The 26,593-nt window shown below is 32.0% G+C and overlaps 1 protein-coding gene across 1 annotated transcript; it reads right to left on the bottom strand.

Annotated features, from left to right (window-relative positions):
• Nucleotides 1-1,875: 1,875 nt before the first annotated feature.
• On the bottom strand, nucleotides 1,876-26,518 carry LOC127738605 (legumain-like). The gene is made up of 13 exons (XM_052249935.1): nucleotides 26,280-26,518; nucleotides 23,153-23,250; nucleotides 17,619-17,703; nucleotides 15,543-15,628; nucleotides 14,794-14,869; nucleotides 14,289-14,351; nucleotides 12,478-12,547; nucleotides 11,881-11,999; nucleotides 10,656-10,745; nucleotides 10,082-10,162; nucleotides 6,696-6,812; nucleotides 5,849-6,022; nucleotides 1,876-3,653 (listed from the first exon to the last, which is right to left on the bottom strand). The coding sequence occupies exons 1-13, from the start codon at nucleotides 26,424-26,426 to the stop codon at nucleotides 3,552-3,554; spliced, it is 1,308 nt and encodes a 435-aa protein (XP_052105895.1). The 5' UTR covers nucleotides 26,427-26,518; the 3' UTR covers nucleotides 1,876-3,551.
• Nucleotides 26,519-26,593: the final 75 nt, after the last annotated feature.

Below are 26,593 nucleotides of genomic sequence, written 5' to 3'. Positions count from 1 at the left end.
ACAAAAGGTACGAAACGTCTCAGTTACAAAACAACGTAGTTACGAATCGACCAGGTACGAAACGACCAGGTTACGAAACGACGTGCATTCCAGGATCCGCTACCACGGCGCCACCTATTCAGGAACGATAATTTGCTACTTTATATAACTGCGAAAATAACGTTAGACGGGTTCACGTGCATAAACAGAAATGCGCTTTAAATTGTATAATATAATTCATGTTCAGTCGACCTTTAATTATTATATCAACGACTGAAATGATTTATAAACATCTAGATTGCAGATAACACTCGAAATTAACCCGAGCTCTTTCCACACGGAATTCAAATAATTCTAGTTTGTCAATCGGTTGACTGCTCATAATGCAAAATACAAATATATCAAAAGTTTTTAAAACTAACAAAACACAATGATCGTTTCTCTATTTCCCAATGTAAATGAAATGAAACAAAAAACATTTTATATCGCAATAAGAAGAGGAGAGAATTCAACATTTCCGGATCTACTTGGAGTCTAGTGACCCCCCACGTAGATAAGTTGGATATCGCGGAAGGAAGGATTAACCCGGCAACTAGAAAGGCATTAAAGCACTGCCTTTAAAAACAACCAAAAGACAAATAGTAAAGACAAATAGTAAGAAGATGTGATGACAATCAATTATCACTAGTCAAAGAAAGGCACACAAAACTATAACTAATCAGGAACATATATATTGACGGTTAGATATACTGTTCCCAGAACTAATACAGAATGAAAAAAGGAAGAAAATGTTATACGAACTAAAGGTATGAAGAGCATGTAGCACACAACAAGTACACAATTGTTGAAAAGTAGTATTCAGTATTCAGGCTGATTTCAGAAAATGAATGAGGAAAGGATCCCCGGAGGACATGATTATGGCCATGACTACTGGAACATGTCCAAAGTAAATGACCACTTTCGAGTTATGTCCTTCACCAAAAAAGTTCGTCAATTATGCTCGCCTTTATGACGTCATTTACCAGATAGAAGGGATTGCCTGTATCCTTGCACTATTAAAGTTCACCAAGCTTCTTCATGATCGTCATTATGCAGGATAAACTAGAAATAATGTTTGTTCCGTAGGTACTTAATCACAATTCCCTAATGACAGCAGTGCTGCTTATCAATTATAAGAATTCAATTTGCTGAATAATTCGTGTAATATAGCATCATATTTTTTCAACCACTCACTCAACATTGGAAGGAAGTGACAATGCCCCTAAACGCACGACTGATGTTCACTAAAACCCAAATTTTTGAAGGAAATGCAATGAACTCAAAAGTTGTCTATTGTGTGACAGTTACAAAATGTCATCTTATACAGATATCAAAGTAACATAACCTAATTCTGTGACTAATGTGCCTATACCAAGCCAGGATATCTGGACCATATGTTGCTTATCTATTTTTTGGTGTTGGTGTGGTCTGTTGTGCTATCCAATATTTTTTTGTAAATCATGTGATTCTTTTTGTGTTTTATGTTTCACACAATGAATCATTGAGATAGTTAAGGAAATGTACCTAGAAATTTCCTGTTTGGATTGATTAATTTATTGAATGTTGTTAATGCCACTTTCAGCACTATAGTGCTAATTCGTGGCAGTCAGTTTTTATTGGTGGAGGCAGCCTAAGTGCCCAGAGAGAACCACCGAACTTTGGTATGTCAATACTGACAATCCTAGTTAAATAAAGGTTGGAGTCGAATGCACCTGCCACATGCCGGAAACAAACTCACATCCTGTGTTGACAGGTTAGTTAGACCGCTCGGCCATCGAGGCCCCTGTGTTTGGATTGATTGTTGTTTGCTATTAAATATTAATATAAAAAGATTAAGTAATTGAAGAAAATATCAAATACAATATCCAACACTTTAATGATATTATGGATTGAAAAACTGATCACAGACAAAGGCAGGAATCTTTTATATTACCCGGTAACATGTTTTATATAAACAAATGTACATCTTTCTGAAACACTACATATGAAAGTCCTACCATCACAGTAAATGTAATTTTCTGTACCATTCTTATACTTCAATGTAAAAGAGCATGTTTAATTCCATTTAATACAATTAAACTCTGCAAAATTACACATAGATTCTAATTATAAATAACAGAACATGAACAATACCGGTTACATTATATATAATCCTACTGAAACAGTTTAAGTAACATTTTGTAACAGTACACATAGATTCTTATTGAACAGTACATGTACAATCTCTTCTGTAACATTACAAATAAATATTGCTGAAACAGTCCATGTTAAATTCCTACTGCAATATAACAAAAACTTTCTATTTAACTGCCAATGTGAAGTTACTTCATTAACAACACATTTTAAAAATATTACTGTAACATTGAATACATGTAGAATTACTTCTTTAATATTACATGCATAAATCCTACAATTTTGTTATCAGATCCAAAAATATTCCATAACACTCTTAACCAATTATTATGCTTAATCTTTGGCAACACAAACATTTACATGATATTTACAATGTGTATATAATTTGCTCACATTTAGCCATAAAAAGTCAAGAAACCATGTTGAAAGCAGGAATATAAATGTTAAGTATAAAGTGTTTTTTTTTAAGTATGCAATACAATATGTATGTCCATTATCTATCTTGCTGATATAAGTTTGATTTTTATAAATTCTAATGATTCGCAGAAATGTTTTATATTCTTTCTCACAAGTTTTAATCTTAAATGTACAATTTTAATACCTACCAACTATTCAATATCTCCATGGGGGATTTTAAGCACAAGAGGACCTAATGCCCCTCTTATATTGTCATAAAAGTTTCTAATCTTCTTCTATATTGTCTGAATGAGTATCTAGGTGCTGAAATACCATATTGACTCATTTGAATGCCTGTTTTGAGGTGATCAGTATCCTCGTCTCATGGGTTTTCATGCTATTAAGAATGCATTGTGACATCACAATTTCCATTGAAAAAGCATGCATGTACGAATTCATATGACGTATGAAAACATGATGTGACCATATATACAATAAAGAATTCCAAAATATAGGTCAACACCTCTCACGGAGGAAATCCCCCATAAATAATGAAAGTTGGCAGGTCTGAATTTTTCTTCCCGTGCCAATTTTGTACTTATTTTGTAATTTTAATATACCATACAGATTAAATATATATTCTATTCATTACACTGCTGTTTATATATATCGTTTACTTTGAGAATAGAAAATATATTTTGACTTTGTACTACAAAAACACAAAAAAGAAGAAAATATTATTGCACCCAGTTTTAAAGTAAAGTTGCCTTATCAGGAAAAATTTTGATAAATGTATAAAAAGAATCTTTTAAAATATATATATATATATATACATTTTTGTAAATAAACATACAACCTTCTGTAAGTAAGAACCGACATACATATTAATACTAAATCAAAACATAACTCCTCCCCAAAAACTGATATATTGAATGTTTCAAACTAAGTTAATAGCACTGGTATTCAACATTTTGTCCATCTTCTTCTACTGTATTTTTGGTCCACTAACATGTTTTGTCGATGGCAGATTTAATGGTGGCAAATGAATACTTGTTACGTTCACACAGGTTTACAAATGCATAAAGTCGTCTGAGTGAGTATTGGAACTGAAATATAAATAAAATTAGGTCAAATTGTATAATATATACATTTATAAATACAAATTACTCTTATATATCTAGGTTTCCGGTGAAAAACTGTTGAAGTCAGCTTTAGCAAATAATGTGAAATTGTCCAGCCTTTAACTGTCAATCTACAGAACAGATTCACCCCACATCTAGAAAAACTCAAAGAATAAGAACATCATATTTATACATGCATCTAAAAATGAGAATTTAACAGTGTATAAGTTTTCATGTGCTTTTAATAATGTAACAGAATTTTTATACCATGGTCTGTTAATTATGGGGATATTAAAGTCCTTTTAAATATCAAAATTAGTATTCATTGATTAAAAATCATGGCACAATGTGACTTAAGTTATAAGTAAATAATTGTAAGAGTGTTATTCGAATACAACAAGCATTCTGTGAGTATTGCATGGCAATACATAGTCCCCTACCGATTAAAATTTCATTGTAATGGAACGAAATTCTAACTTGATCTATAACTTGTCATGGTGTAAACTGCATAAAAATATCAAGTCAAAATCTTCAAGCATGATAAAAAAACTGTTGAAAACTGATTATTTAAGTGAATTTTCTATGTCCAAAGACCATAACTCTGCACAAAATTATCAGACTGGAACAAAATTCCAACTTGATCTGTAATTTGTCATGATAAAACTATATACTAATTATCAAATCAATATCTTCAAGAATGACAAACAAACCTACCACTAAATTCTTCAAACAATTTACCAAAGAAAAGGAAAAAAATCCAATATGTCATTTTGTCTTGTAAAAGTCTTTTAAATAAATGTGGATAGTGTCCACATGTGGACACAGATGATGCCCCCGCTTGCATATCATATAGTTATAAAGGGACATAACTGAAGAACGGTAAAAGTGACGCTACCCTAATTTGAACTTGATCTGAGTTTTGTGGTAATAAGCATTGTGTGTAAGTCTCATAACATTTGGTTGAGGCTAACTTAAGTAGAGAACAGAAACTAAAAATTCAGCAATTTTTCTATTTGTAAACACGCATAACTCTAGAACGGTTGTGTATAAGTTTTATAACATTTGGTTGAGACAAACTAAAGTTAGAGAACGGAAACTAAAAATTCAGCAATTTTTATGTTTATAAAGGGACATAACTCAAGAATGGTAAAAGTGTTGCCACCAAATTTCGTACTTATCTGTATTATGTAGTAATAAGCATTGTGTATAAGTTTCATAACATTTGGTTGAGGCAAACTAAAGTTAGAAAACGGAAACAAAAAATTTGTACTTGATCTTAGTTTTGTGGTAATGAATATTGTGTATAGGTTTCATAATGTTTGGTTGGGGCAAACTTAAGTTACAGAATGGAAACTAAAAATTTTGCAATCTTTCGATTTATAAAGGGGCATAACTCAATAATGGTTAAAGTGACACTATCCAAATTCAACTTGATCTGTGTTTTATAAGTGGAAGTCAAAATTAAACATTGCATTGTATAAAGCATTGATTGTAGTTGATTCAACTATTATCATGGACAAAGGAGGATAACTCCAATTTAAAAAAAAAACTTGATATTTAGAAGCAAATAAAAATTTTGCAATTTTTCCATTTATAAAGGGGCATAACTCTAGAACGGTTAAAGTGACACCACCAAAATTCAAACTTAATCTGTGTTTTGTGGTAATAAGCATTGTGTATAAGTTTCATAACATTTGGTTGAGGCAAACTCAAGTTAGAGAACGGAAACCAATTTTGGAACGTACGTACGTACAGACGGACAAGGGTAAAACTTAATGCACCTACCTCTACGGCGGGGGCATAAAAATGTGTTATTTCCCTTTGAACAGAAATCTACTAATTAACAAGTATTTCATCAAAAATTTAATTCTAGGGAAAGGGCTTTAACTGAACAAAGAGAAAAGCTAAAATCGTGAAAATTGAACTTGACCTGTAACTTGTCACGATAAATCAATAAACCAAATATCAAATCAATTTCTTCAAGCACGAAGAAAAAAAGTCTGGAAAACTGATTTGCCGGAATGACAGATGGACAGATGGACAGACAGACATGGACAGACAGACAGACAGACAGACAGATAGACAGACGGATGGAGTGCAAACCTAAAGTCCCCTTCGACTTCGTCGGTAGGGGACTAATAAAATCACTCAATGCGCAACAACCATTTTCCAATACTTACATTTGGCAGGTCAAGGTCATGACATGTATCTCTCAAATACTCCACAGTTTGTATGTAACAATCATGATTATATAGGTCAATATTATCCTCCATGATACTGGTAACTATCTGGTGATCATGATCCACTGTTTTACTGATAATCTCCTTCACTAATTTATCTATTTTAGATCTTTTCTAAAAATGAAACATCAAAATTAACTTTGTGACTTCAAAATAGTTATAATTCTTGAGGACGATATTTTTGAAGAGTCTTAACAATAAGTAAAACCATGAGAGAAAAAAATTTCTTTATACAAATTGAAGAACTTGAACTGAAACAAACTAATGTCATATCACATAAATTTAGGCTATTTTATAGTGTTTTAATTAGTTGTGGCTCATAAATAATCCAACCTCTTTATTTAATAGTAGATGTACTAAAAGTTTTTATTGATATCCATTATTCAAACTTAAACCTGCATTTCAATCCACATACAGAAACCTTATACCTTTTTTTGCAGGGATGAAAACTATATTTTATGCAACTGTCATACAAGTGAAAGATTTAGCTAGCTATAAAACCAGGTTAAATCCACCATTTTCTACATAAGGAAATGCCTGTACCAAGTCAGGAATTTATGACAGTTGTTTTCCATTCGTTTGATGTGTTTGAGCTTTTGATTTTGCCATTTGATAAGGGACTTTCCAATTTGAATTTTTCTTGGAGTTCGTTATTTTTGTTATTTTACTTTTTATTACTTTTTAGGCCCTATTTGACTCGATTTAAACTGTTAAAGCATACCTTTAGCTATAACTTGATATATTGCTTTAACAATGAAGGGATATTCTGTTTAGTATTATAACTTACCAGAGCTAAGCCTGAAAGCTGTGACATTAACTGGTCCTTCTCCTCCTCATTTGTTGACAAGAGCCATAAATTTCTAAGTACTTCCATTTCAACATCCTCAGCTTTCACAGCATCAATCTGTGGGTAGAGAATACAATATTTATTTTTCAGAATTGTATTGATACAAAGATTTGACACAGCAAAAGTTGATTCTAGTATCACCACTTATTACTGTGAGATTGGTTGCAACTATGCTAATCAAAATAAAATTTGCACCACCACTGAGTGATACAAAAGAAATGGTACCATTATGATGTGCATACAAGAAAAGTCTACTCCAAATATGACATTAACTCTTGACCATATAAGTGTAAGTAAGATAACACCAATTTCATAAAATATCTGAAGTTGAGGCCAAATTAAAATTGTGTCCCCAAGATAAATAATCATCATTAAAAAACATGGGCAGTGAAATTCCCAAAAGGAAATATTTGTGCTCTAATCTCATTTTGGCACCACTATTCAGATAAAGAGAAAAATCAGAAAGTGTGTCTTTATATAAGAGCAACTCACACAATCAAGAGTTTCAAAATCAACACAGCCTCCTTCAAAGGTTATGTTTATGTAACTTTAAAGCCCCTGTCTGGCTTGATGTACATTGATATGTTTTTTTAAGTTGCAAACTGTATTGAGTGCTTTAATTTACATAAGCTCAAACAAGATAGTGTTGATTTTGATTTTATGTCTGGGTCTCCTGATGAAATATACATATGATGTCTATTAATTCATTGATAAATCTTCAACTACTGTTGGCCTACATTAAGAACAAGGTACATGTACATGAAAGCCTTCTACTTTAGTTGTTTACAACCATTGTCCATTGGATGTTGGATAGTTTTCTCCTTGACAAGCATACCACATCTCCTTAAACTTTAGGCTTGGATTCAGTCTCTCAAATTTATGGAATATATTAAAAATATAAGCAGCAGATGGAAAATTTTAAGTTGGGACATCCTTTAATAAAATGCTCCGCTGGGGCGCAGCTTGATACGATCGCAGAGGTCGAACCCTGAACAGTTGGTGCAAGTATGGACACAACATTCAAGCTTGATACAGCACTGAATTGTGATTGTAATTAAATATTTGACACCGCATAGGTTTCTGACACAGAATGAACGTGGTCTAAGAACTTAAAAATTTTCAATTTACCTATTCATACATGTGATGGACTGTGAAACTCAGATCAGGAGATTGGGAAATTTTGGTCAGGAGATTAGGACTCAGATCAGGAGGTTTTTAATCGACATTAATTTTGTTGTAAATGTAACCGTGTGCTGTAAAAATGGTCTTTTAAAGTGTGTTTTCTTCAACTTTCCAACCAATTTATTATGTTTATAGTACCCTTGTACTTATAAAGTTTCTCCATCTTTATATTCTACATGTTCAATCTAACATTGTTTTTTTTCCAGTATGTTCTTTAAATTTTATACTTCATATTCTATAAAACAATCATTGCAACCAGAACATTTGTTTAGCTGTCTGCAAATAGTTTTTATTTTATTTTTTTATCTCTTGCAAATAGTTTTTGTTTGCAAACTCAGAAATTCATTCTATCTGTAAAGTTAGGGTCATAGTTATTATATAAATTTCAATTTAAGCCTTAAAAGGAAGTATAGAATCCTCAAATAATTTTCAAATTATTATTTTTTTATTTGTCCTAAGACATTTAAAATCATTTAATAACCATCCTTTTATGATTATTTGTTCAATTTATATTTTATTTATATTCTTTTAAAAATTTTCATTATTAAAAGGAAAGTAACTTAAAACAGGATAAATCAAGGGAAGTAACCCAATAAATACACAGTTTTTGTTACACAACAACAGTTAGCCTGAGGTAAAAATCGTTGCTTACCAGTATGTTTGACACCCAAGCTGACAAGTGAAGCCATATAATTATGCATGTTAATTGATTTACAGGTAAAATATAACTTCAGGTAATGTCAGTTACACCAGATGCCTGAGATGTTATGTTGGGCAGAAATTTTTCATTCATGAAAAATTTCATACACGGGATTTTTTCAACGGGAGGGGGGAGGAGACCCCTGAAAACGGGATTATTGTACTCCCGTTGGGAGGTTCACAAGTATGCCTATTCAAACCATATCATTATTATTTGCTTTTATATATAAATCAGAAATAACCAATTTAAAATGGAAAATGTTAAAGAAAAAAAAGGGAAAAAAAAATCCCCCCCCCCAATTTTTTGAACCCCCTTATGATTCATCGCCCCCAAACTCAATCCCAGCTTTCCCTTTGTGGTATGGTACCTTGCAGTACAATTTCAGAGAGATTCATACACTTGAACACAAGTTATTGTCTGGAAACTAGAAAAATGCTTGTTTTTTGGCCCCTTTTTGGCCCCAAATTCCTAAACGTTAAGGGCAATTACCCCCAAACTCAATTCCAGCTTTCCCTTTGTGATATGGAACCTTGCAGTACAATTTCATAAAGATCCATACACTTACACACAAGTTATTGTCCTGAAACTAGAAAAATGCATGTTTTTTTTGCCCTTTTATGGCCCCTAATTACTAAAATTTTGAGGGAAAACCCCCAAAATCAATCCCAGCCTTCCCTTTGTGATATGGAACCTTGTAGTACAATTTCATAAAGATCCATACACTTACAAACAAGTTATTGTCATGAAACTAGAAAAATGCTTGTTTTTTGCCCCTTTTTGGCCCCTAATTCCTAATATTTGGAGGAAATTACCCCAAAAATCAATCCCAGTATTCCCTTTGTGATATGGAACCTTGTAGTACAATTTCATAAAGATCCATACACTTACAAACAAGTTATTGTCATGAAACTAGAAAAATGCTTGTTTTTTGCCCCTTTTTGGCCCCTAATTCCTAAAATTTGGAGACAATTACCCCCAAAATCAATCCCAGCATTCCCTTTGTGATATGGAACCTTGTGGTACAATGTCAGAGAGATCCATACACTTACACACAAGTTATGTCTGGAAGTTACAAAAATGCTTATTTTTGGCCCCTTTTGGCCCCTAATTCCTTAACTGTTAGTACCATAACCCCCAAAATCAATCCCCACCTTCCTTTTGTGGTATTGAACCTTATGGTAAAATTTCAATGAGATCCATTCACTTAAACTAAAGTTAGAGTGCGAAAACTAATGTGTATTCGGACGACGACGCCGGACGACGACGACGACGACGCCAACGTCATACCAATATACGACCACAAAAATTTTTTTGCGGTCGTATACAAAGCAGATTTCTTCCTTCAGGCTGTGTATTATATGAAGTTTGTAACATCCATCATTATCATTGTACAGCTTTTCATATTCAACTAATTATAAAAACAATGTTAAGTAATCTGACTTACAGTTGGATCAGGTGCTGGAAATACAATGTTGTTAGCTTGCTGCTTTCCTTGGAATTCAGCAACTGTCATTTTACCAATTGACTGAAATATGGAAATAAAAATATTCAGTTTATAATACAATATGAATAAACAGCTGCAACATGACCACAAAATACAACCATCATTAGCAATGGTTAGAACTTAACATAAAATTGTTCATTTTATTTTGGCAGGTAATTAAAATCAGCAGCAAAATCATTGTATTGTATAAAATTTATTTTATTTTATTTTGGCTATAAATCAAAATCAGTAGCCAAAATCTCACAAGTGTGGATGTATCCCAATCTGATTAAATCACAGATCCTGTGTGTAAGCTTTGTCTACATGGATCTCACACACTCCATTCTACTTTCTGTTTTAACAACCTTTCTAGATCCTCTGTTTTTTTTGGATTCATACACACCTTCAATTTTCAACCTTTCATTGGCTGATGTAGTAATAACCAGAACAGGAAGTAAAACGGAATGTTGTCAGATCCTTAAAATCAGATTGGAAAGTATCCAGTAACCAGGATATACAATTCAACTTAACTAACCTTATCTCCAAATTCCATCACATGACTTGTGTTTGTCTTCTTCTTTGTGATTTTAAACTGATCCTGGATTGTTTCAGAGTTTAAATTTTCCTACAATTGACAAAATAGGATTATTTCTATATGTAAAATTTAAATAGGATATCTGCTGAAAACCTTTATGTTTCAGGCCAAAATTACATTTTAAATCATCTGGTTTAAAAAAAGTAAAATTGTTAGCATTCAAGGGTTGCTAAAAGTGGATTTCCTTTTAGCTCCATCATATTTTGCATGATAACCCCTTAAAAAAAAATTTGATTCTAAGTGAGCAATAGAAAATAGAAAACTCATGATCAAAGGCAAATTCATACAAGAAAACTAAATCAAATTTATTATATGTATACTATGCTAACTGAGCATGGTTATACTTTGCAATTTCATTGTTTAACCAAGCATAGTTGAATATAATTTCATTTAATTGACAAGAGCAAATTTCCTTTAAATTTTATAAATAGGGTTTAACTTTGGATGAGCAAGTTCAGAAGTGAAAAATAAATTTAAACTTGATGTGTCAGAACGACAGAAATAGCCCCGCTTGCAAAAAAAGCTTGAAGCCACTTTTAGGAATGGAAATTTGAGAAGTCCGTATAACTGTTTTCACAAAATTTTCCAAAAAAATCCAAAGCCCGTAATTTCAGCAAAAATCAATGGAGTGGAATCAGACATAAACTCGATCTGTACCTCATCATAGTAGACTCACATACTAAAAATCAGCTCAATATGTAAAGGAGTTTAGAAAAAAAGTCTGTATAACTGATTTTCATGAAATGTTCAAATTCCAAAGCCTGTAATTTTAGCAAAATCAATGGAGCAGAACCAAACTTAAACTCGATCTATAACTCATCATAGTAGATTCACATACTAAAATTCAGCTCAATATGTGAAGGCTTTTTTTACAAAAGTCTGTATAACTGCTATTTTTACAAAATTTTCAAAGTCCAAAGCCCGCAGTTTTGTCAAAAATCAGGAGAGTGGAACCAAACATAAACTCGATTTGTAACTCATCATAGTAGATTCACATTCTAAAAATCAGCTCAATATGTAAAGGCATTTAGAAAAAAGTCTGTATAACTGTTCGTTGCAGAAAGACGGAATGACAGAATGACAGAATGACGGATAAGGGTAAAACTATATGGCCCCGACAACTTTGTTGTTGGGCCATAACAATACATCCCCTGTGAAATATTACCTTGTCAGAATCCTGCAGCCACATAACACTAAACACATCTCCCAAATAAGTTTTCCTCTTCTTGTCAAAATAACAGGCATAAGATGACTGTGATGAATTAGATGCTGACAATGCAAGGACTGAAAAATAACCCAAGACCAACATATTTAATACTACAGGTTTTGGTCAAATATATAACACAAAGACCCCATTTCAAAAGTTTCAAGATACACCCCTGTGAGAGTGAACTGCTTGCGCTTTTGAAGACTTAGTTATTCAATGTTAAAAACATGTAGTCTTCATTAATATATAAAAGATTGCAATAAATGTTAAGCATGTCCACAGTAGTTAAATATAATAATATCCACAATACAATCCTATAAAAGATACCTCCCAGACAAGAAATAATTCTTGCAAAAGCATGAAAAAGGGAGAACATTTTCAATTTTTTCCAAATTCAGAATCTGACATTTGATTGTCTGTCTTTTATCATGGTTGATGTTTTGTCGATGGAGTTTTGATATATAAATTTGAACCTACTTTTATTTTTCATAGACTTACAAAGATGTATGCTTATATTGTTTGATTTGTTTCTTTAACAGTGTGAGAATCACTTACTGTTTATATCTTTGGGTAGAAGTGTTTTAAACATAGATCCAGATTCACAAGATTCCAGGTAAAACACAAGCTAAAAATGAAAAAGAAAAATTTCTAAGTCACATTGATATACATGTATACAAATTGAAATATAGCTTATTATCTTACCTCCAATGCATTTCTAGGAATATCATTGGTTAAAAGTGACCGCGTGGAGACTGTGTATATTTAATATGGGGTGGTTTATTTTAATACACAGTAAATAGTGGTGTTATGTCCTTTATAAAAACAACACGGTGTTGAGGAAAAATCTGAAACGTTTCGCCCGCACAACTGATGGAGAAATTGATGATGAACGATTGAAATAAATGAAGATAAATGTGGAATGTGTCCATGGGACACAGATGATGCCCACGCTTGCATATCATATAAAGATATCAAGGGACATAACTGAAGAGCAGTAAAAGTGACGCTACCCAAATTTGTACTTGATCTGAGTTTTGTGGTAATAAGCATTGTGTACAAGTTTCATAACATTTGATTGAGGCAAACTAAAGTTAAGAGAACGGAAACGAAAAATTCAGGAATTTTTATGTTTATAAAGGGGCATAACTCAAGAACCGTTATCGTGACGGCACCCAATTTCAAAGTTGATCTGTGTTTTATGGTAATAAGTATTGTGTATAAGTTTCATAACATTTGGTTGAGGCAAACTAAAGTTAGAGAACAGAAACCAACTTTGGGACGTAAGGACATATGGATGGACGTATGTACAGACGGACAAGGGTAAAACTTAATGCCCCCTCCGCTACGGTGGGGGCATAAAAACACATTAAAAGCTAACAAGTTGTTATTGTTGGCATTTGTTTTTGTAGAGACCATTGGAAGTATTATATTGAAGACTTGATCACTTTGATAGGCCACTAGTCTAAATGACACATGTTAAGATAGTCGGTGAGATAAATTCGTTACAGTGTGCTAGTGACCTAATACAATATATATGGTGTCAGTAAATTCCAGATGGGGTGAGAACGAAAAAAAATCTTACCCCATATGGAATTTACTGACCCCATATATATCGTATTAGGTCACTAGTACACTGTGTAACTAATATTATCTTACCTCCTATACATTTCTAGGAATATGATTGGTTAAAAGCAACCGCGTGGAGACCGTGTATATTCCATATCAGGTTAGTAGGGGGGGCTTATTTTAATACACATTTTGTAGTGGTGTTACATCCCTTTATGAAAACAAAACGGTACTGAGAAAAAATCTTAAATGTTTTAACAGACAAAGAAATTGATGATGAAAGATTGAAACAAATTCATAAAATACATTTAAAGCTAACAAGTTATTATTGTTGGCATTTGTTTTTGTATGACCAATGGAAGTAGTTTCTTAATGATAACGGTATTGAAGACTTGCTGTCTGTGATAGGTCACTAGTCTAAATACCACATGTTAAGATAGTCGGTAAGATAAATTCCTTACATAGTGTGCTAGTGACGTAATACGGTATATATGGGGTCAGTAAATTCCATATGGGAATTTGAGCTTTGCTCTCACCCCATATGGAATTTACTGACCCCATATATACCGTATTAGGTCACTAGCACACTATGTAACTAATAATATTGTCTTGTACTTAACACAATTCAAATCTTGTTGTTTATGTTTTTAAAAACACTTTAAAGAGATATCTACAGATTAGAATTCAGAAAACAATCTCCTTATATCAGAGAGTTATTCAACAATAGCACATGTGAAATAGGTTAAAATGTTACAACATGAACAAGAAAACAGTTTTAGTTCTAAATAATACTGTATTACCTTTGCAAATTTCTGTTCTTGATGCATTTCTTTTAAAACTTTCATCAGATCTTTACTATGGAGCTGAAAATGAAATTAAGATTATGGTAACCTTTATACTATGCATTAATTATTATTCATGAGACTTTCTTTAATTCATGATAATATGTGAACCACAAAATTAAGTGTCCAACAAAATACACATATAAATTTCCTAAAGGATTTATGTGCAGAATTTGTCAAAACCTGGAAATCAATCTCCACAAAAGTACCTGTTTTTCTCAAAACACAAAAAAATTATGCCCATACAAATAGATGAATCTACAGTGACCATTATGGATAGTTAATTTAAAATGTCCTCTATGACTTTAAATGCATGTTTAGCAAACTTTCTTATCAGGTCAGAAAAAAATATTTATAACATGTCCTTTAAATTTTTTTTCTCAAACTTTTGACATTTGAAAAATCATTTTAAATGTCTGAAAGCAAAAGGTTCAAATGAATTAATATAATTATTATTACTTACAAATTTTTGTCCAAAAGCAATCAGGTTTGGTGCTCCATGGTCGACAAAATTTACAAAGATATGATCATTTGGTCCACTGAAAAAAAAATCATATAAAATTTGTTTTCCTTCTACACATCTTTTTATTTAAGATGTCCATTAAACCTTCTATAAGAAATCTTTCATAATCCTAAATTTAAATTGGACAGTAATGTCAATCTCTTAGGACTAATTCTATAATTTATGTCAGTAGAGCAATATATGAACATAAGAATGGAAACAACAGTATTTCATTTTGATATTTGAAATTGGTCTCTTAGCTTTGCATTGTAGCTATCAATCGTGCAAATAATCAACAAGCTGCAAATAATAAGTTTCATTGACTGATGCTAACAAACATTAAAATAAAGAAAAGTTAAAATAAACCTTTTTAAACATTCTACCATTTTTTCATATTTACACTTATAAATTTGTTTCATTTTGATTCATCTTAAAACCAATTGAATTCTCAGTTCTTATTTGGTTTTTTTCTGAAACAAAAATGGTGTCAGAGAGACTTTGCAAGAACTTTCAAATCACAAGATTATATATTATTTGCACTATATCAGATTTCATATAAAAAGAGTTAAAAGCAAAAATCAATTTGTCATTGCCTTGAATCACATTTCAACAATCATCTCAAAAATTTATTATTAAGTTCTAATACTCAAATACAGAGGAAATAAGAATGTAGGCAGTTAGATGCTATTTTTACCAATACTCATAATTACCTGTTTATAACTTTGCCACTACCTTTACCCTTCACCTTTTTGCTAATACCTTGTAATACATCTAGGAATACTTCTGGAGTGACATCCTAAAAATAAAATTATGTAATATATGAGGGTCCTTCACTTCTGTATTCTTTAATTTTTTAAAGCCGTTTTTCTCTATTCTTTAAACATTTTGCCCATTATTCTTTATTCCTTATATTTTAGCACCAAATTATTCTCTATTCTTAATTTTTTGGCGTATTTTTCTCTATTCTTTATTTTTTTAGCCATTTATTCTGAACTTTTTGCACATTATTCTCTATTCTGTAAACCCCATCCAGAGTCCAGACCCTCATTTATTTTCAGAAAAAAATCTTCACTTTATAATACATTATACTGGTATTATAGACAAATAAGAATATGTGTCCATAGGATATTATGCCCCACTCGCACGTCTATCTTATTTCCATGTTCAGTAACTACAAAATCTGGGTCAAAATCCTAATTTAGCAAATGTTTTATTAGGTTCACATCATAATTAACACTGTGCTAAGTTTCAAGTTGATGTGACCACAATGTCATGATAAACTACCTTAAACCAAAACTTTAACCTCATACAAGATGTGACAACAGATGAAGGAATGGACAAACTCATACACAGACTAGAAAACAAAATGCCACATATATTATCCTAAATGGGGCATAACAACACAGGGTAATGTAAGATAACACTAAATAGTGTTTAAAAAAAAGGCTCCCAATTAGCAATAGCACCACATCTCCATTTTTTCATGCTGTAGTTACAGAAAAGAAGTCCAAACACTTTTACCATCCAATAAAGAAACAATGCCTTCTAACACTCATTAATTCGTTTTTCAGATTTCATTGTCCTTATAACCAGTTATTTATAAATTAGGTTCCTTTTGGTCATATAGCTCTTAGTGTGTTTCAGTACTTATATACATCCTTGGCTTTAAAATATTTGGCTTTGAGCATTCCTGATGAAAGTATATCTAGAAAAACGCTTTGAAGGCATAAAATTTATAAAGCGTTCTTTTCATTATTTACACTCATTTGCATCTTAGCTTTTCAAAACATTTTTTTTTTTAAAAGTAATTTGGCAATCATGATCACATGCATGAAAATGCCATACTCTATTGGTGTTCTGCAGACAACAATAAAAGTTTTTGACAAAGCCTTATCAATAAAAGAACAGAGTTCCAATGTCTCCCGTGTTGCACATATTTTATATTTCCAAGGGGCATAACTCTTTTAAAAAGTTGATCGTCCACCATTATAAAACTTGTCCAAGATATTGCTGATATAAAGCTATAGTATAAGTTTTATAAAAATCTGGCTAAAATTGTACCTGTGAGAGCACTAATGAGGTCATTTTCCATAAATTTAATATTTCCAAGAGGCATAACTCTTTTAAAAAAAGTTGATTGTCCACCATTATAAAACTTGTCCAAGATATTGCTGATATTATCCTATATCATAATTTTTATAAAAATCTGGCAAGAATTGTACATATATGTGAGAGCGCTAACAAGACCAGACGGACAGATGAATGGATACACGGACGGACGGTCGCCCAGTATTTCCATGTCCCCTGCAACGCGTTATGTGGGGGACAATAAGCTATCTTTAATCTAGCCTGGGATCCTAGCCAAACCTTTACTTCGCGTCAGTAAGGCCAGGTGTAATGCAATCCATGTGACCACTTTTCAGCACTAAACAGGACTGAATAATTGCACATGTGTGTGTTATATACCGTAAACAATGAATATATAAATTGAATCATTAATTAACTGGTGATTTACAATGTAAATCACTAATGTTTGGATGATTATTGCTGTATATTTACTGGAATTTGCATTATTTGATGTTAAAAATAAATTTTAATAAATATTTCCCACCATGTGTCAAGAAATGATTCTATCCCACAATGCATCATTTTAACATCCAATAAACAAATACATGTTGTAATCTGCCTGGCTCTTCTGCATGGCAGAGAGCCAGGATCCCGGGCTATCTTTAATCTTGTTTCTAGTCTTTTGGAACTCATCAGTAAACATCTGATCAATAACCTACCTTTAATCCTGTATAGTCTTTTGGAACTCCTTGGTAAACATCAGGTCCATCTGGCTGGTTAATGATAACTCCTGGTTGTGGATTTCTGAAGAAAAAATTTAAGAGAGTTTTATTTATATAGAAATATGTTTTTTTTTTTAAATATCCCAATATGTACCTGTAATATTTTTCTTTTACCTTGTAGAACATATACTATAGCAAATTCCAGCAAAATGAATACTTAAATGTCATGCTTAAAATATTCAATTCCATTATAGACAAATATCTCGAAATGTTTGCATTTTTTTATTTACCTGAACTTGTGTTTTCTGAGGTAAGTCATATTTTGTTGTATTTGATGTATATGTTAGCGGCAATAAGTGAAATTAGGCATTAAGCTTAAATCCTAGGCAATAAGCTAACGCCTAGGCATTAAGTTATTGCCTGAAATTTCCAGGCATTAGGCTTATTTCCTGAAATCTGATGATTCATAATTCAACCTACTGCCAAACATCATTACAGGCAATAAGCAAATTTTGGGATTTTTGTTTATCTTCCAAATACATGTTTATTCGGTGAACTACTTCTTGAAGAATAATATTGTGAAAATTATATTCCAGAAATTAATATAAACTGATTTAAAAGATCTTCAATTTTTAGTAATTTTAATTTCGTATTCAAAACAGAACTTACTCGTATTTCTTTGTGTAATTGCTCTTCAATGGCCAAGCCAGTTTGAGCTGGTCAAAAATAGACAACTGAAGATATGAAATTTTGCCATTCACATCATCTTTCAATCTGTTTTATTGGATATGTAAATTTTCTTAAATACTCATCTTGTCTCTTCACTTCTTAATTTGGATTATTAGCATTGAAGCAACAACAAATTTCTTGAATCTTTGCGGAATATAAATTTGAGTGAGTGAGGGAAAACAAAGATCATATACCCAAGGCAAAAGTACAATGATCATTTGGCAAAGATTAAACTTTCAAAATCAGAGAATAAGGCAACTATAGAAAATTGTAATTTAGAATTGTATGATATTTTTTACCACTGGAGGTTTGAAAGACTGGTAACTAAAGTAAAAGAGAATGGTGAGGGAAATTTCAAAGTTTATGTTTTTTTTTAGAGGAACTGTATGCTATTTTGGGAAAAACACATAAAGAAATATGTCAAAACGCCTATTATTATCATTGACCGTAGAATTAAACAACCTAGTAATGGCTTTGCAAACATTTTCCATGATTCCATTGTACTATTTCTTCCATTTTGTGAAAATTGTAACATGATAAAATGTGCATAGGGAAGGGAGTAGTACTAAACACCGTTTTATCCAAAGAGTTTTGCAGAAGAGCTAGGACAGGTTGATTTAATTGATTTCCAATCAAAGTAAGATGAAAACTATATTTTCGTTATGGTGTACCAAGATCACCTAGTTTTATTACTAGAGCTCTTACGTCAAAAAGTGCTTCAAAGGTGGCTTCTAATTTAGTTTATGTTTTCACAATATTTAGTGTGTCACATAAACAGCAAAGAGACAAAGGTCGTGAATTACAGCTAAGGTTATATCTAAATTAATGCTAATGTGGCCAGAACTAGTTATTGTTCACTGGAAGCCAATACATCTCCAATCACAGGGTAGTATTGAGTGGTCAAGCGGAAATATTCATGACATGCTTACTGCATGGATGAGGATCAAAGACTTAACAGTGGTCAATTGGAATCAAATTCGTTCATATACAAAAGAATTCTGCTCTACACAAAAGTATTGGATGATCACCAGGTACAAATGCTAGAAAAAATTAAAACTGTGAAATAGTCTGTGCCGTAGCTCCGCACCAATTGGTAACAAATAAATTTCAATACAATTTTCTATCAATATAAAAATAAGGAGATGTAGTACGATTACCAATAAGACAACTATCCAACAAGTTTACATATATTTTAAGAGGTTTATTCAAAGAGTTACTACATCAATATCTAATTATGATTTTATTTCATGTAATTGACATTCAAAGTTCTTATTATTTTATTATGTATAAAATGTATTTTAACTTTGAATAAATTTCCATTTAGTTTCTCTCATTTTCATTTTAGGCATTAACATTAATACCTGGACATTATTTTCAGGATTTAAACTTAGGATTTAAGAGTAATGCCTAACATTATTTAGGCAATAGACTTACTGCCTAGGCGTTAGCCTAGGATTTAAGCTTTATGCCTAATTTCACTTATTGCCGCTAACATATACATCCATTTATATTTATATCACATCTATAAAATGCCATACTGACATTGCTATGACAGACAAACACATGGATGTACAGAATAGAGGAGAATAAAATGCTCCGCTGGGGCGCAGCTTGATACGACCGCAGAGGTCGAACCCTGAACAGTTGGGGCAAGTATGGACACAACATTCAAGCTTGATACAGCACTGAATTTGGATTGTAATTAAATATTTGACACAGCATAGGTTTCTGACACAGAATGAAAGTGGTCTAAGAACTTAAAAATTTTCAATTTACCTATTCATACATGTGATGGACTGTGAAACTCAGATCAGGAGGTTTTTAATCGACATTAATTTTGTTGTAAATGTAACCGTGTGCTGTAAAAATGGTCTTTTAAAGTGTGTTTTCTTCAACTTTCCATCCAATTTATTATGTTTATAGTACCCTTGTACTTATAAAGTTTCTCCATCTTTATATTCTACATGTTCAATCTAACATTGTTTTTTTCCAGTATGTTCTTTAAATTTTTTACTTCATATTCTATAAAACAATCATTGCAACCAGAACATTTGTTTAGCTATCTGCAAATAGTTTTTATTTATTTTTTTTTTTCTCTTGCAAATAGTTTTTATTTGCAAACTCAGAAAATCATTTTATCTGTAAATTTAGGGTCATAATTATTATATAAATTTCAATTTAAGCCTTGAAAGGAAGTATAGAATCCTCAAATAATTTTCAAATTATTATTTTTTTATTTGTCCTAAGACATTTAAAATCATTTAATAACCATCCTTTTATGATTATTTGTTCAATTTATATTTTATTTATATTCTTTTAAAAATTTTCATTATGAAAAGGAAAGTAACTTAAAACAGGATAAATCAAGGGAAGTAACCCAATAAATACACAGTTTTTGTTACACAACGGCAGTTAGCCTGAGGTAAAAATCGTTGATTACCTGTATGTTTGACACCAAAGCTGACAAGTGAAGCCATATAATTATGCATGTTAATTGATTTACAGGTAAAATATAACTTCAGGTAATGTCAGTTACACCAGATGCATGAGATGATATGTTGGGCAGAAATTTTTCATTCATGAAAAATTTCATACACGGGATTTTTTCCTCTTCAACGGGAGGTCGGGAGGAGACCCCTGAAAACGGGATTATTGTACTCCCGTCGGGAGGTTCACATGTATGCCTATTCAAACCATATCATTATTATTTGCTTTTATATATAAATCAGAAATAACCAATTTAAAATGGAAAAGAAAAAAAAGGGAAAAAAAATCCCCCCCCCCCAATTTTTTGAACCCCCTTATGATTCATCACCCCCAAACTCTATCCCAGCTTTCCCTTTGTGGTATGGTACCTTGCAGTACAATTTCAGAGAGATTCATACACTTGAACACAAGTTATTGTCTGGAAACTAGAAAAATGCTTGTTTTTTGGCCCCTTTTTGGCCCCAAATTCCTAAACGTTTAGGGCAATTACCCCCAAACTCAATTCCAGCTTTCCCTTTGTGATATGGAACCTTGCAGTACAATTTCATAAAGATCCATACACTTACACACAAGTTATTGTCCTGAAACTAGAAAAATGCATGTTTTTTTTGCCCTTTTATGGCCCCTAATTACTAAAATTTTGAGGGAAAACCCCCAAAATCAATCCCAGCCTTCCCTTTGTGATATGGAACCTTGTAGTACAATTTCATAAAGATCCATACACTTACAAACAAGTTATTGTCATGAAACTAGAAAAATGCTTGTTTTTTGCCCCTTTTTGGCCCCTAATTCCTAAAATTTGGAGGAAATTACCCCAAAAATCAATCCCAGTATTCCCTTTGTGATATGGAACCTTGTAGTACAATTTCATAAAGATCCATACACTTACAAACAAGATATTGTCATGAAACTAGAAAAATGCTTGTTTTTTGCCCCTTTTTGGCCCCTAATTCCTAAAATTTGGAGGCAATTACCCCCAAAATCAATCCCAGCATTCCCTTTGTGATATGGAACCTTGTGGTACAATGTCAGAGAGATCCATACATTTACACACAAGTTATGTCTGGAAGTTACAAAAATGCTTATTTTTGGCCCCTTTTGGCCCCTAATTCCTTAACTGTTAGTACCACAACCCCCAAAATCAATCCCCACCTTCCTTTTGTGGTATTGAACCTTATGGTAAAATTTCATTGAGATCCATTCACTCAAACTAAAGTTAGAGTGCGAAAACTAATGTGTATTCGGACGACGACGACGCCGGACGACGACGACGACGACGACGCCAACGTCATACCAATATACGACCACAAAATTTTTTTTGCGGTCGTATAAAAAACTGCAAGCAACTCTATTGGTGAGTTTTCACAGGGAAGCTGGAGGTAGTGAATAATTTATCGAATTTGAAACATCTCTTTTTATATTCCATACATGTATATGCAGGCAATGAATATGAAAGCTCATCAACCCTAGTATTATTACCATCAATCTCCAGCAATAACCTTGATTCACAGGGAAACATATGACACCTGAGGAAGAGTGATAACAATAAGGTCATTCCTAAGTGGAATTCTCCTGTATTGCTTTTAACTCGCATGCTAAAGTTGGGCGTCTGTTTGGCTGTGCTGGATTTATACACCAGTCACGTACAGTCAGAATGGGTGGTTGCAACAAAATCTGCACACTTAGGAAACCTTACAACAACTCTGTGAAGGTCCCATAGATGGCCTGTTGCAAGGCTAAATTTCTGCCCCATTATCCTACATTTTTTTCTGGTGGCAGTCCAAACTTTCTGCCTTTCATCTTGTAGACCTACATGTACCTTGCAAAAATCAAACTATTGTACATTGTGTATTAATTGTTAATTTTTTCTTGTCCTGAATATTCATGAAATATTAATCACTGTATATATGTTTAACAAGTAACAATCATTAAATCATTCGATAATAATGAAGGTCTGCAGGATATAATGAGATTGTTAAACAGCATGGGGCCAAAAATAAAATTATGATTGTTTGATGTTGCCTACCTACCCACCTAAAAATCAGCCTACCCGAATAATTTTATGACACAAATGATCTCAAATTTTTTCTTAAGTTTATTTCCTGCTCTTACGTCGTCTTCTTGTCTAAAACATGTAACTTATGTTGTTGGCCAAAAAAAAAAAAAAAAATACCTACCTACCTACCCAACCCTAATAGGCATGGGTAGGCATCTTCAAACAAAGAATTTTTTAAGGTTGGCCTGGCATATTTTAGCCATTATTGCCAATACAGCATGTTAATCTGCATTTGACAGTACATCATTAAACGTCTTACTCTCTATTGTTGGCTATATCATCAACCATCATAACAATAATCCTCTCATCTGGTAATCCATGATTCTTCAATACTTGATAAGCATGGCAAACATCAGCCTAAAACAAATATATGTATTTACTAATCTCCTCAAGCTTTCAAATTGTTTAAAACATATTAGCCACGGCTTGAAAATTTTTCACCAGCTGACCAGCAGCTTCAGACTTGGCTTGAATTTTTTTTCTTCACAGGAAATTGGGGAAATTTTCACAAAGCAGCAAGCCAGGCTTTAATATAATGCCACTGGGACACTACATTCCATAAACTTTCTTTCATCATTTTTCATCAATGTTACACAAATGTCAAAATTGCAACAAGATTATAAGGTTTCCCAAAAATACAAACTGACATTTCAAACTTTAATAGTTTTAATTGTATAGAATTCGAAAATTTCCTGAACCTGGAATTTGGTTGTGGTTAAAAAGTTAAATCACAATCATAGATGCATGTGAAATTTTCTAAATACATGTACAATTCAAATAAACTTCAAATTCTCGAACAGAAACCTGCTGAAGCTGAATTTAGTCCACAGTAAGTCTCATTTTTTTTAAGTTACTCAAATCATTATAGACTAGGTGTATTTTAACTTTCAAAGCTCAGAGCTCCTAAAAATAGCTCTATTTAAATTGTCAATATATATAATTATGTATTTATATTTGATTCCCTTGAATGACATATATGTGTACCCCTAATCAGCTCTGTAGTGTTAGCAAGGGTTTATAGTTGACATCGTATGTCCAATAGACTATTGGTATCTGACATATATTTTTGATAAATATGTGTTTGGTTTTTATTATTGTATGTGTAATACGATCAATGGCATCATGCTGTATCAGCCATCCATGATGACATCGATATCAGTCACGGTTGCAAAGGCTTTATCACGCCCTTAATCTGTATGACATCACGTCATCGACATCAGTCACCGTTGCAAACGTCACATGAAAAAACATCTACTTGAGATATACAATAAAGTGTATATGATATGGCTTTTTAAATATCACACACTGTATCAACCCTCAACCAATAAAATCCCTCGAGCAGAGCTCTTGGGATTATATTGGTGTCTCGGGTTGATACGGATGTGATATTGAAAAAGCCATATAATATTCTCTATATATACACCTTTTAAAAGTACATTGTATTTGACTTTGTCACTACTAATCACAAAAATATTCCATGAAAAGACATCTTTTATTTTTACTTTGTTTCCATAAGAAATTAATACGAGAGAATCTGCATAAAAGATGATGTAGGTACATTCATTTGCATACATTAATAAGAATGCAACCCAATAAATTACAATTCAAGACAACACCTAGATAGGTTCTTTGTCTGAGACCGACATATTAATTGAACTTGGGTAATTAAAACTTGTTTTTTTTTTTTTAATTTCATCTGCCCTTATTAATTTTTTTAAAACAAATAAGAATAGATACATAAAAGAAAATACATGTACAAGATAAATAACTTTTACATGTACTAAATGTCCTTACTCTATCATGTGTAACATGCGATATACAATTTTCAAATTTACACTAAGGGTTCAGGGTTAACAGGATCTATTGTACTACTATACAGTGTATTTCATTTAAAGAGCATATGTTGTTAATTAGCATATATGTTGTAATTTTATTCAAGATACATGAAATTCATAAAATTACATCTTTATATACATCATTGTGTGTACATGAAGTTCATGTGAATGAATAGGAGAAATCATGGGGTATATGTTACCAGACATCAACCCAACAACTTCTAGAAGTCAAACAATAAAAAGATTAACATGATTTAAAGCTGTATCAAAGAAAACTTGTATTGTCGTTTGACAAATAGTTTTATCCATACATGCATTCAATGTATTTTGCTATCTTCTAAACATTTTTTTTGCACATCTGTCATGTCTGTAGCACTGGTCTGTTGATTCATAGGCATGTTACTCTAAAAGTATGAATTTGCCTTGGGTATTTAGATCATAGATAAAGTCATATGACAGAAAATATTGCACTAGCATCTGTTGCTTTGAATTTTAATAATAGCCTAAGGATTATGAAAAACAGGACAATGGTGTTTACTGTTAGTATAAATAATTAAAAGTTAATTAATACTTGTACAATGTATATCAAAACTTTTGTGTATATATATTCATGTAATACTTGTGCTGTTGGGTTTCTGACTCATTCACATGTATCCCCACATCTCTATATATTCATATTTTAATAACTCAACATATTTATATTTTTTGTCCAATTAAATGGTAACATTTATTCTAAGCTCAAGCATATGACTAAATCAGGATGTAGATTCTTTAAAATCGTTCATGAACATGATGAATAAATTTATTAAATCACATTTTGATCACATGACATATTCCATGTACTTTCATTTAATCACATGCCAAGTCATGAGTATGACATGAGCCAAGAAAGAAATTGTTATAGATAAAATAATCTTCTAAAGTATCCTGTCTAATTTAATATCGATAAAATTATCAGTGTAAGGTGTGTAAAATTATACTTTAAAGATAACTTTTCATTTAATCAAGTAATTAAGCATAATTAAGATACATCTTGACAAGAATGGATCAATTATTACTTTGTTAAAAAAAGATAGCACTTGTTGTTAAAATATATAGATATGATAATTCATTTTCATTAATCAAAAAGAAAGGGGGGGGGGGGGGGGGGGGGCAAAAAAAAACCTCAAATATATTACACTCTCAGAACTGTACGTACTGCTAACCATTATGAACTTATATTTATATCCCTCATGTCCCTATAGACATCAATGCCAACATCTTGAACAAGTGCACATCAACTGTATATGTACATACTAATTTTACTTATTAATTACAATTCACAGACTTTTTATAAATTATATGAAGCATAAATTATTATCAGACAGCAGAGTTAATTATAAATTTAAGCATTTTTAAAAGGCCTTTTTAAAATTCATTAAAAAATAGTACATGTGGCCTTCAAAATCTTATAGCAATGAAATTCTAAATATAAACATAAATAGAACCTTGAGGAAAAAGAAAAACAGTAGATTTCATTGAAAATTTAGAAACTTTCAATTTGCGTCTCACCTGGTGTCTGTAGTTCATCCATCCATTTGAGCCTGCAACTAACAAAGCCCAGTGAACTCCGTCGTCTTTCAGTTTAGGAAGTTCAAAATTATGTGGTATGCCAAGGACTATCCCTGTCAAACAAACACAAACCAGAAAAACATGCATTCTTGTCGCTTCTAGTTGTAAAAATGTAAACTGACTGTTGTACTTTCTTTTTGTTTACAGCAATAACATCACATGATTATGATTCTGTCACGTGGATTCTGTTCCAATCAGAGAGCTAGCAAAAAAATATCGATACCAGTTAAGTACATTCGGGAGTTATCGAGACT

Source organism: Mytilus californianus, unplaced genomic scaffold (assembly GCF_021869535.1).
Source record: "Mytilus californianus isolate M0D057914Y unplaced genomic scaffold, xbMytCali1.0.p SCAF_4, whole genome shotgun sequence".
NCBI classification, from domain to species: domain Eukaryota; kingdom Metazoa; phylum Mollusca; class Bivalvia; order Mytilida; family Mytilidae; genus Mytilus; species Mytilus californianus.
This window is presented reverse-complemented; position numbering and strand designations above follow the sequence as displayed.

Coding starts and splice junctions, on each gene's coding strand:
- LOC127738605 (XM_052249935.1), bottom strand. CDS start 26,426: ATGCATGTTTTTCTGGTTTGTGTTTGTTTGACAGGGATAGTCCTTGGC. Junction 12,000..12,477: donor TCTACCCAAAGATATAAACA/GTAAGTGATTCT, acceptor GTTATTTTTCAG/TCCTTGCATTGTCAGCATCT. Junction 10,163..10,655: donor TGATGGAATTTGGAGATAAG/GTTAGTTAAGTT, acceptor TCCATATTTCAG/TCAATTGGTAAAATGACAGT.